Below are 13,264 nucleotides of genomic sequence, written 5' to 3'. Positions count from 1 at the left end.
CATAAATACAATCAAAATGGTTGAACGTTAAAGGTTATAACTAACTCTTGGTACAACTATTTGCAACCTAGTGAAGTAGTTTATTTTGACATCCTTTAATCAGGCTGGTTGCTGTTTTCTATTTACTTTTTAAAAACACTGATGAGCACTGTTTGGCTTGTTGGAAACTGGAAGTAAGGTAAATGGCTATTTCCAGGGATCTGAGTCAACAGCTCTGGACAAAACTTTCAAAAGAGGGAAAAGCCATATATTCTGAAGAAGGATCTCTAAGATTCAGTAAATGGAAGAAGTCAGACAGAGTTTCTGATCCTGGTTTTGCTGAAGGAGACAATTCAGTGAATATAAGAGTATGACTTAGTTTTCTGTTCCGTGGTGTGCATAAGCAGAAAAAAATGAAGGACAGAAGAACTTGTAGGGAATCAGCAATAAATTCCCCAATCTGGATACAGGAATCAGAAGGTTTACAGATTTTGTGGATTCAAGTAAAGACTGATACTAAAGTTTTAATGATATAATAAAAGTCATAGTTTAAAAAAAAAAAAGAAAAAAGAAATCCCTGTGGCAACTCTGACTTGCACTGAAATGAGAGTTTAAGAGCAATATAAACTATCCAGGAATAATTTCCTAAGCTGAGTTCATTCTGCTGTATTCTTAGATAAATGTAAAATTTTAGTTCTATAGTAAGTTGTCATTGTTTTGATCTGTAGAAGTTTTATATTAATATTGTAAATGGGTTTTCTTGGGAAGTATTTATCTGCAGCACAACTCTGAGGCCAGCGGTAATCAGTATTAGTAATTTTTGACCTTATGGTTTAACTGCATTGGAAATTCACTGGCAGAGTGGTAGGTGGGTCACTTTTTCCCCCCTGCTGCTTAACTGAGAATGGTGTTAATGTTCTGTGTCTTAGTCTATAAAAAAAAAAGAAATGTATGAGGCTTTATTTAATTGGTGTGTGTGGTACATGCACATTTCAGCCACAGCACTAGTTTTAGTAGGTACCCTGTGATCACATTTTGTGGAGGCTGATAGACAGTGCCTTTTTCTCCATTGCCCCCCACCTTAGTTTTTTAGACTGCATCTCTCTCTCTCTCTTTCTCTCTCTCTCTCTGAACTGATAGCTCCTTAATTTGCCCCAAAATTGCTTGCCTCTGCCCTTCTCTAGCAATGTCTTACTGGGGTTACAGACATGCTGTCATGTCTGGCTTTGTGTTTGCTGGGGAGCAGCTGGCATTTTACCTTCTGAGCCATCTTCCTAGCCCTAGTTTTTTTTAGATGCTGTGCAGCCTTAGGCTATTCCTAATTGCTCTATTATTCTATTCCTATAGCCACTGTTTTTTTTGTTGTATGTTTTCAAGGACTAGAGTAAAACCTTTGAAAGATGAAAATACCCAGTAGGATCCTTCCAAATACATAATTGTTTTTGGTTTTTGTAATTAAGAGGGAAGAGTCTGGTAGTGCCTTGTATCTCATCTCTATTTCTTTTACCTTATAAAATTCTAGAAATTTATTTTTTATATTAGACATTTAATTTTTCTAAGTTTTCTGGTAGTTGTAATAGTTGAATATCTGGAGTAGTTACTGAAAAATTTTGATTACCATTCTTCTTCACACTTGCATCCCAATAAATGAAACCTCTAGATAATTATCTCAAATGCAGTACACAACTGAAATGCCTTTTTGAAAGGTTTTCTTTGTGGGGTGTAGATATAATCAGTGCTCAGATAGCATTAGCTCTATTTCCAAAACTGTTCTATTATCCAGGCCCAGGGAAAATATTACAACCAAATAGAACTTTTGGGAAACTTCTACTAGAGATTGGCTAAGGTTTTCACATAGGAAAGTATGATGATATAGAAATACATTTTATTATCAAGTTTTGAGAATATTTACAAAAAGTGGGATGTAACAAAAAATATAAAATGTATGAAACAGTGTCATTATACACTACTTTGAAAATTATCACATGTTTCTAGGAAACAATTACATTTTATGCAAACACAACTTGGCTTTAAGACAAAGACAAAAAGTTATGCAGTTTAAACAGTGGAGTAGTTACTTAACGCCAGACTATCTGACAGTGCCTTGACAGTCTCTTTCTCTTTAGACAGCACAGGCCTTCAACAAAAACAGAGTGCAATTAATTTCATGGCTTGTAAAGCCTGAGTATAGCAGTACAGCAAATGAACAGTCACTCCGCTGAGTTTCCACCTCACACAGTAAAGCCACAGTGGACTGCAGAGTGATGAGAAATCATTCCATCTTGTACATGTTGGCCAAGCAGACCTTTCATAAAATGGAGGGAAGTCATCACCTATCATAGGGAAAATCCATTCATAGAAGTTTCTTAAAATTATTCTTCACAACTGCTGTATGAAAACAATTACAGAGAGATGTGCAAAGTCTCCTGGAGATACAGATATACAGTATATTATCAATGGCTGGGATAGTTAAAAGGGACTTGGGACACAGGCCTGGGTTCAAATCCATATTCAATTTCTATGAACTTTAGCAGCTAACCTTGTGCCTCAACTTCTTTAAATGTTTGTAGTTATGTGGCAATTGTGAGAATAATTTAAAGCATAAAAACTTACAACACAGGGGCAGCCTATAATGTTTCTTCAAGGGTGTTTTTAACTCTTGGTAGATTCCATGGCTGCTTTGTCACCTGCGAAGGCACTCTCAGTCTTGGTTTGCTCACACAAGACCGTTTCTCCTTTGCTACCTCAGACTCAGTGGTAACTATCAACACTGACATTCCCATCTTCACAGCCAAACCAGGAAGGCAGAGGCAGCAATTTATACATTCTCCATTCTACAGACTGAGAAGCTAAATGCGTACACAAACTGTCTCCTGCCCAACCCAACAGATTAAAAAAATATGCTAAGACTCATATCCAGGTTCTCAGACTCCAAGTCTTAGCTCTTAGCACAGAAAAGGAACAACAATAAAAACATATTCTTGGTGACTAGTGAGGAATAGCTACTGTACTTCCTTCAAGAGGATCCTTTTCTTTGGGTTAAAGCACAAACTGGAACATCACTAATGTGAAACTCGGAAGGTGCCTCAGAACTCAAATTTAGATTTTAGAGGATTTCAGATTTATAAATTAGGGATGCTCAGGCAGTGGAGTACACAGATCTGGAAAGATGAAACCCTTCTGGTGTTCAACTGTTCAGATTAGGGATACTGAACCATATTAACTACTACAAAAACAGCTGACTCCTAGAGCTGAAGTGTAAGAAATTCTTATTCTTTCTTCATCTGCTGTGCTGGTAACATGGTTCCACCCTGATAAACTGAACTTTCATGTTTGACTTCAACCAACTCCCCCTAACTGCTCAAAATAAAATGCTAATTTAAAAAATTCTAGATATTCACAGATCCCATCCAAAGGCTATGGGAAAAAGAGAAGATACTGCTTGCTGTGGAGTTGCATTTACTGACACTGTATTAGCTTTCCCTTTAGTGTGTATTTGTCTATAAATTATCCAACCCCATGTGAGGACTAATTACATTGTTGAATGTAGAGCTGTGCCTACTGGCTGTTGGCATACAGCTTGCACCGTGATGACCAGCTATATCTATTCATTTTGTAACACCCAACTGTCCAATTATCCTAGTGGCTACTGCAACAGAGAAAAGGGGATAATTTTTGTCATACAGACCATATTTAAAGACATAGCCTCCAAAAGGTTAGCAGTACAGTGTTGCATTTATAGGGATCCAGAAAGAATCAGTATCTTCCTCCAACAATAGACAAATATTAAAAGTCCTTACAGCAAACCATATATTGTTAGCCTCAGAGTTACTGCTTAACTACAAACCTGTTGAGTAACCAACCTCATGGGCAATATCTAGACAGTCATAGGCTTTTAAAAAAAATGATGTAATAACAGCAAAGGAGAGATAAATTATGTGCTAATTCACATTGTGCTAATGTGATGGAGTAAGGACAATTACAGAACCAGTTATTGCTTCTATAAACATTTCTAACAAGTTCCGTTCTGATTTCATTACATGATTTTATTATTCAGTTTCCTGTCATGTACCTACTCGTTATGAACTATAGTATTGGTGCCACAGTTGCTCTGTGTCCTCATGACTCTCCCTCCTTGCAATGACAAGCCTGCAGAGAGTGACAATCATGCAGCAGAGAATCTTTCCTCACTGGTGATCAAGGATCCTCTTCCATATCATCTGGGTTGGGGGCCATAATGAAATGCTTTGGGTATTCGAGGTTGTGTGTGTATGCATGTATTTCCCAGCGTGCGTCATCACTTTCATGTGTAATATAACGTTCTCCAATGCGAGTTTCAAATTCTCTGAGGTCAAGCCAAGTCTGATAATCCTAGAAAAGAAAATGATTATGAACCATAAAATAGACATAATATCCTATCCTATCTTGTTTACAATCTCAACTGACAACTCCTTTCCTAAATTTGAATTGTATTTTACATTAGCAATGTTAATGTAAATCTTAAAATCTAATGTCTCTATAAAGGAAAGGAACTAGTTTCTGCACAATTCTCTTAGGCTTTTGACCTAGCTAACAGTAATCATCATGAAGACATTTGTTCTCTACTGCTAGAGCCATATCTCTTGCTGTTCAATATGGGAAAGTGCTGAATCTATTATCAGAGTAACTTACTGATCAGTGAGCCCATTTATTTAATGTTAATTCTACTCCGTTTCTTATAATTAGTTGTACAGCTTCTCAGCTTACTCTCAAGTGTGGATTTCTGTCTTGAGCCAAATCTCCGAAATAACTCATGGTGGAATCAAGCCAAACACAAACCTTCTAGTGGATGTTTAAAGTAAAATATACTGAATAGTATGCCATGCTAACATTACAAAAGAAAAGAAAAAAAGAAGACAAGACATGAATAGCTAAGTTCTTATAAAAGGGTCACTGTCTGGTTGGAGAAATGGCTCAGAGGTTAAGAGCACTGCCTGCTCTTCCATAAGTCATGAGTTCAATTCCCAGCAACCACATGGTGGCTCTCAACTATCCGTAATGAGATCTGGTACCCTCTTCTGGTATGGATGAAAATAAAGCACATCATATACATAAAGCAAACAAATAAATATTAAAAAAAAAAAGTCATTGTCTCAGTTCATGGGTATTTAACACCTATCTACATTGTCTTGAATTGTAGGCTGTCCAACAGAGGCCCGAGCCATAGCACAGATATTGACTACAGAGGGCCTAGATTATCCCAAAAAATGTGCTGAACCTGCTGCTCTTTGAGTGGCTTCCTTAGCAAAGACAAATTCACAGGAGGCTAAAATGCAGAATCTCTTTACCTGTAGCCAAGGGTGACTGAGAGATTTGTCAACACTGAAACGTTTTCTCATCTTCACTTGAAGCAAGTTGTTTATCAAATCAATTGCTGGGGGAAAAGGAAAAATTAGATGTATGAGTTTAGGGGTACTGAACTCAAACCTGGGATTCTATCGGCAGGAGAGCAGTTTGATTTGTGTAAATAGGGCATGGAGAAATGTTTGCTTTTCTAGTGAATAGGATTTAACATGCAGAAGTGCCCATAAATGATTCCCGTATTGAGTACGGATGCTGGCTTCTTCTGTGAAGGATGCAGAGCAGATATAGGTTACACAAATACATTGAAGCTGGATGGGTAGGCTCACGTGAACCAGTGTGACATGGTCTATTTCTAAACTACCCTGTGCCTTCATTTCCCCATCTGCACAGTGAAACTGTTGAGAAGATGAAATCGGCCCAACAGGATGTGTTTTGCACACAGGTGCTAAATATCCATCACTATTATTTGAAGATGAACTAAACAGACTGATTCCAGATGATCTTTTCTTTTCCAATGAAGCCACAATGTTCTCTGTTCCTGACCAGCCTGAAACAGTGGCAGAAGTCACTCTTATTTCTACAGATGCAGTGAGAATGAAGAGACAACAATAACAAAAGTTCACACCATAGGGTTTAGCAAACAGGATAGGGGTGATTTGGTATTGATGGGGAAAACTTAACACATTTTACTCAGTTATTTGGAGAAACTGGACCACTACAAAATCAAGACAACTATAAAACTACACATCAATCACAGCCTATATAATGATGTGTTTGGAATAGTGATAAGAAAACTAGTCCCAACTTGCAAAGGTTTTCCCTAAGTACTTCATTACTTCCATATTGTCTATCCTGTCAACTGTGTTCACTATCTGCATCAATTTCAGGAACTGTTTCATTTCACCTGCTGAGTCAGAATCTAGGATATGGCCAAGTGAAGGACAGGAGAGGTCTGTGGGCCACCATTGCCTTTAGAACTCTGAGAAAGCTTGGAACATGAAAACCTCCTAGTGGACTTCAGCTTTTTTTGTTACAGTGTGAACCTGGCAGGCTGCTGTCTTTTCTGTTGTTCTCTTCAGCCTTTGCAGTTTGGTGGCATATTTACCAAACTGGCCCAGTATGTTTGGAAAGGTAAAAAAGACCTATTCATTCAATGGCTGGCTAAAGGGTGGGGACACTCTTTAACACTACTTCTACTACCTATGAGGGGACTGTTCCTAAGGATGGCATACTCCATCAAAAAACTGCCTCTCCCTGCACCTTCTGAAACCTGCACCATATTGAGATTTCTTGTGTACACCAACAGCCTTGACTTATTCTTGACATGTATAGCAGGCATGACAAACGAAAAAGCCTTCACCAGTCAGGAAAACTATAGCATGAAGCTCCCTGAGAGACAAGGACTGAAACAATGAACTACAGTTACAAAAGCTACTAAAAAAGACTATCTCAAAAATAACAAGTCAATAATAATAATTATAATAAATACAAGCAGAATACTCGGAGACTGGTAACGGATTAGGGATGAAGAGATAGACTAATCAGTGATTTCAGGTTCAAACCTGAAACTTGTTGCTTTTTTTACCTTCACTGGAGATTTCTCGCCATGGATTTGGTGGGTACATAAATGCAGCATTTTGGATTTGGTCATTTATATCTTCATCTTCATTGAAGGGAAATGTGCCGCTGAGGCTCACATAGACGATAACTCCTACTGACCACATGTCTAGGGAACGGTTGTAGCCTTTGCTCCTGAGAACCTCGGGGGCTAAGTAGGCTGGAGTTCCCACCACTGATCGCCGGAATGACTTCTCACCAATAATGCGTGCAAACCCAAAGTCACACAGCTTTACCTGGAAATTGAATGTGTAAACGCTTGTCAATTTACCTATTAATATCTGTTCCTAGATATTCTCAATGTACTTACCCAAACATAATAACTAACTATACACAAACCAGATATGGGCAGGGAAACTCAAATACCATTTCCTCAGAGCAGACAGATAACATTTACAACTCTTGGTACTACAGTAGAATGAAGAGCTTTCCGAGTACTTATTTTAAAAACAATTTGAACTTCCAGACTCATAGATCAAGCACTAAGTTTTGTTGTTTAGATGAGATGGATGAAGGGGGCTAATCTTCCTTCATTTGTGAGGGAATCCCTTTTCTATTTTCTAGAAGTAGGAATTACGTTTGAGTTTTAAGTCCTCAGTGGTCTCTCAGTGTCTGGGCATACGGAAGTACTCAATAAATGCTTTGCTACATGAAAAATAAGATAACAGGCTGGCGGTGGTGGTGGAGGCCTTTAATCCTAGCACTTGGGAGGCAGAGGCAGATGGATTTCCTTTAGTTTGAGGCCAGCCTGACCTACAGAGTGAGTGCCAGGACAGGCTCCAAAGCTACACAGAGAAACTCTGTCTTAAAAAAAACAAAAAGGTACAGTATTTTGAAACATTCTTTATTTTGCTGAATCTTAGAACACTGGTTCTCAACCTGTGGGTTGTAGCCCCTTGGGGGGTAGTCAAATGACCCTTTCAAAGGAGTTGCCCAAGGCCATCTGTGTGTCAGATATTTAATTATGACTCATAACAGCGGCAAAATTACAGTTATGAAATAGCAACAAAAATAATTTCATGGGGGTCACCACAGGAAGAACTGCATTAAAGTTGCACCATTAGGAAGGCTGAGAACTACAGTCTCAGAATAATCTGTTGCCAAGCATATCCACAGTAAGTCAAACAAGGCTTGCACATGACAACGTGAACAGTAGAAAGCCTCTGAGAAGTAAGTGCTCTCTATGCTGATGAACTAGGTACTCCAGCTGGTTCAGAGTTGCACAAGGTTACCATGTTCTCCTCAGGAAGTGTTCTGAAAGTATGATGGGCTTGGTAAGCCCAGGACACTTAACTTGTTGTAGCATTTTAGATTATGTTAGAATCTGACTATAAATAATGCAGCTATGCCAAACAGGCAAGTGCCAAGTACTTCCCAGAGGAAAAGTATTACTATAAACTGCGAGAAAAGGATTTGTTGTCTATAAAACCATAGTGCAAACAGAAACTGGAGAATGGAGGTGGAGGCATATTCAAATGCTGCTTGCTGTCTCTAGTATATGTTATATGATACATGTCTCATGAGTAACACTGTGTCATAACTGAATTTGGTGACTCTTTTATTCAGATATTTAGAGAGTACAGATCTTAAGTGTGTCATTGTGAACTATTTACATACAATTAGAACACCCCCCAACCCCAGAAAACCCCAAACCCAAGAGTTTATTTCTTGAGACCTATTTATGTCTAAAAAATGATTTACTGGGAAACAGCAGTACAATAGTCAAGTCCGAATTGAAATGGTTCAGATACAGATTCAAGCTGGCAATTATAGACTATAATGGCATGTGTTTAAGCTCTGTTTTGTATTAGGAGGGTACTCTGTAAATGTCACTAACTCAGAACAGTTCTTAATCAGGTTCTGGAGAATGTCTCACCTGAGGAAATGGCTCTGCAGATGCAAGCAGCACGTTTTCAGGTTTTAAATCACAGTGCACAATGTTCTTAAAATGTAGATTCCTCAAGGCAACAAGTATCTGTTAGAAAAGCGTTTGAGAGGAGCAAATGAAAGCAAAGTATAATGACAAGCAGGTATGAAAATGCCACAATGAAACTCAATACTTTCTATGCTAACCCAAGAATGGGAGAGACAGCATAAACGTGAAGAGTACAAGTTGCTCATGCAGAGGACTCAGGTTCAGTTCCCAGGATCTACAATTCAGCCCCCGTTTGTAACTCCATTTCCACGTGATGTGATGCACTCTTCTGACCTCCAAAGACATCACACATACACAGTATGCATGCATGCATGCGTAAATACATACATACATACATACATACATACAGGCAAAGCACACACAAATAAAATTTAAAAGTGATTCTACCCCTGTAAAGGGCTTCTTTTTAATGCCTAGAAAATCAGCTAAGCTCCAATATGACTCCTTGAATTGTAAGATAATTTCAAAACTCCACTATATTTAATCAAGATGTAGCTAAAAGTATTACTGTTTTACTTTTATTAAGACTACTGATCTTAGGGAGGAAGAGGAAACTGGGATCGACATATAAAATAAGAAAAAATAATAACAATAAAAAAAAAAGACTACCGATCTTTAATTTCCCAACACATAAACATGGTGTCATTTAATTCTCTTAGTTTTACCGGTTTCAAGGTAAAGTTAAAATACCTGTGTGACCATGAATTTAGTAATTCGTTCTGGGAGTCGACTTTTTTCACTGGACAGAATCATTTCCAACATATCTCCATGAAGTTTTTCCATCACTACAAAGACTCGTTCAGGGGTTTCAAACATACACTCCAGATTTACAATCCCTGGGTGGTGCAGATTCTGAAGAGAAGTGGCAGGGTGATCATCTTTAGCAGAGAATAATCTTATCACAAATCCACCTAAAATGCTGTGATGACTATATGAATATACAAAACAGAACCTTCTTTTGGCATTAGATGGAGACCATTACAGAAAAGCAAAACTGGTCCAAATGCAGAGACCATATGGTATCCAAACGACACACCCACAACCTTTACTGAAGGCTCAGAACATTGTGGGAAGGCCAGAAGACCCGCAAGCCTGTTGCAAGATAGTTTCTTCTATACATGACAGGGAAGCTACATCCATGGAATTTCAATAATATGGTTGTCTAAACAAGACCTGCAAAATGTTACCACCGGGTGACATGCCAACACAGATGGGAGGAATCTCAGAAGGCCCTATCCCTAAATGAAGAGCTATACAAACATAGTAAGTGCCGAGAGAGGGAGAATCATCCTCAAGCAGTGAGCCCTAAGCACACATACATATACATACACATATATACACATGCAAATGGAACCAGCAGATTGTATTTATACATTTGCATGTATGTATACAATAATAATGAATAAAAAACTTAGAAAGTAAACTAAAAGCATATAAAATAAAAACTAAGAGAATTATAGGTATTTTCCCCAATTGTATATACCGGGAAGAGAGGGACTGTTTTCACTGTCTTTTGTTATGTCTTCTTTCCAACAAGATGTCTTTGTATTTTAAATAAATAGCTTAGATTGTCTACTTTACACATCCTTTGACCTCCTACATACAGAACTGACACCTATATTTACTGTATTATTTTCTTTATTAATCCCATTTTTAATCTTTATAAATTTCTTCTGCCTTCCTTAGTCTTTTTATAAACATTTATTTTAGTGTGTGTGTGTATCACAGAGAACATGTGGAAGGGTAGGTAGGGTATAATTTATAACAGGGTTTCCTTCAATCCATGTGAAAAGTTTATGTGGAATACTCACTGACTAAATATTATAAAACCAATTTCAGTAAGTAAGGTCTGAGTTGACAATTTTGTTTTACAAAGTATTTATGGTAGAAGTTCACATTATACTTTATCTCACATTCAAAGAATATTAAAGTTCACTTTTAAACTATATGTACATATGATTTTGTTAAGTTTACACATTGCCAAGAGAAATCTAAACCCACAATTTTGGATACACACACACACACACACACACACACACACACACACTACCCCAGATAAAGAAGTTTATATGAAAGGAGTGTGTCTGCTAAAATCATCTAATATGTAACATTGGTATAAACAACCAGAATTCACTGTGTGTAATAACTGAAAATTAAGTATTTAGTCTAGGACTGTCTGTGATCAAAGTCAAAGAGAAACCAATCCTTAGATCCTTATTTTTATTGTTTTGCATTGTTTTAGTTGAACACCAAAATTTCAAAGTTAAATGTGAAAAGACATTATGGACACACTTTCACAGAGCCTATGCAAATGCTGCTAATATTCAACCTCAAGTTAGCATTGTTGGAAGCAGGGCTTCAGATGAGCTTAGGTAGCGATGGCCCAGAACCTTTGATTATCATTTCTCTGAAAACATGAAGTGAATTGTTACTTACCAGTGATAATAATGTCAGAAATGTACCATAGGTCATCTGCTTCTCCTTCAAAGAAACCTAAGTGCAACTGACTATCTTCACACAGAAGCAGAAGGAGGGCTGAGAGCACTAATTATTACATGGATATTTCCCAAATAACATTTAAAAGCCACACAATGAACTAACTAATGGGTATTTGAATATTATTATTATTGCTCACAATATTCAGAAGATACAATAATCAAGCTAAATTTTATCTGCTAGATAACTCCCAAAGGAGATAAAAAGCATGAGGTCAAGAGGAAAAACACAATATTTTATATGATTTATACTCTTGCTAACATGTTTTTAAAATCTATTTCAGTAAGTTCAGCATGGTAGTGCACATCTGCAATCCAGCACTCAGGAGATATAAGCTGGAGGGTCGCCATGAGTGTGAGACATCAAAACAACAAGAATCCCAAATAAGCTAAAATATAACTTTGAATTAATAGAACAACATATTACTGTTAAAAGGTACACTTTTTAAACCAGTGCTTATTTTTATGGTAATTAGCATATTCATGTCATTTCTGAGAATTTGATGAATAAAATTGTGACATGATAAAATCACAGCAGAAATACCAGTATCCCTTAATGAATTAAGACTGGATATTTCCTTTATCATTGAGATTTCACTCAGAGAAAAAAAAGTTTTAATCAAACTAGTATTACAGAATAAAATAATAGCAGCCCCTTTCAACTTTTAAACATTGTAATCTTTTTTAAAAAGGACCTGTACTGTTCAGGATTCAAAAGGTCAAAACCAAATTCCAAACCTATCTTTATCTGTACCATCTTAAATACTCAGAAATCAAAATTCAAACCTATGTAAGCCATTTTAATTTTTTTTTTTTTTTTTTTTTTTAACCTGTAAAATCGCCACTTCATTCCGGAGTTGACTCTCTTGCTTTGTGGGGAATCTCATCTTATCAATTACTTTAATAGCCACGTCCCTTCCAGTCTTTCTGTGTTTTCCTGTTACAGAACATAAAAGAAATCAAACAATAGCGATGGCAGCTATAACATAACAGAAAAGCCTCACAAGGAAGTTGTCAGATGGAAACTTTATGTGTTAATTTGCATTTTCTACTGTTCATTTTCTTTTCCACAGTCTTAAGAAATGAGACACTTTCCTCTATAGTACTGCCCTACAACAAAGTCAATTTCATGACCTGAAGTGGCATAACCTCTTTGTGAACTTGCTTGCTGAGAAGTGATAGACCATGTTAAATAAATGACAGTTTAAGTCTTTAGAGACTGTCAAGAAGAAAATATTGTATTTTATTTTAGGTTCACTAAGTCAGCAGAGTGACTAACTATGTTATAACCTTAAACTCCAGATCTTTACATTCTAGGTATAAAATAAGTATGCAACAGCATGTCATTCATTAGTTGAAAGGAATCTATTAAGTGGGGTCACTGTTTAAATGCTACAATTTAAGAGGTAAAAACATTTATTTATTAGCTCCAGTTAACACACATTAGACTTTTCTCTACTAATCTATTAACTTGAAAATTACTCACAACTGTTTCAAGGACATAGCCCTAAAAAATATGCTTGATTTAAAGACTAGACAAACAGGGCATGTTTGGTAAGATGCCACCAGTACTTCAGACGATTTTCTCATCTCAGTGAGGTCTTCCAGTCTAAAACAGACAAATTTGAGGTTGCAAACTACAATGTTGTACCATGTGTAAAACCCACACATTTTCTGCATGAAACTTAATGGCAGATCCTAGGACTACAAGGAAAGCACAAACATCTCTAAAGCTAGCCTCACAGTTCAGTAGCAAGATGAGAGAAACCCAAAGTTTTGCAGGCACCATGGCAGGAGGATGCCCATTATGTGGCAGGAGCTCTGAGGAAGCATTTATTCAGTGGAGAGAAGGGATGGAGAGAAAACACATCAGAGGAAGCCCCTCAGATGAGCC

At 37.2% G+C, this 13,264-nt stretch overlaps 1 protein-coding gene across 1 annotated transcript in view; it reads right to left on the bottom strand.

Annotated features, from left to right (window-relative positions):
* Nucleotides 1-1,847: 1,847 nt before the first annotated feature.
* Nucleotides 1,848-13,264, bottom strand: part of Prkd3 (protein kinase D3) — a 67,179-nt gene continuing 55,762 nt past the window's right edge. The window contains exons 14-19 of the mRNA XM_051177888.1: nucleotides 12,201-12,307; nucleotides 9,566-9,727; nucleotides 8,816-8,914; nucleotides 6,908-7,175; nucleotides 5,307-5,392; nucleotides 1,848-4,350 (exon numbers count right to left, since the gene is read on the bottom strand). Of these exons, the coding sequence (XP_051033845.1) occupies nucleotides 4,177-4,350; nucleotides 5,307-5,392; nucleotides 6,908-7,175; nucleotides 8,816-8,914; nucleotides 9,566-9,727; nucleotides 12,201-12,307 (896 nt within the window). The 3' untranslated portion in view covers nucleotides 1,848-4,176. The remainder of the gene's footprint in view (nucleotides 4,351-5,306; nucleotides 5,393-6,907; nucleotides 7,176-8,815; nucleotides 8,915-9,565; nucleotides 9,728-12,200; nucleotides 12,308-13,264) is intronic.

Source organism: Phodopus roborovskii, unplaced genomic scaffold, assembly GCF_943737965.1.
Source record: "Phodopus roborovskii unplaced genomic scaffold, PHOROB, whole genome shotgun sequence".
NCBI lineage: Eukaryota > Metazoa > Chordata > Mammalia > Rodentia > Cricetidae > Phodopus > Phodopus roborovskii.
The sequence above is the reverse complement of the archived record's forward strand: the minus strand, read 5'-3'. Positions and strand labels throughout refer to the sequence as shown.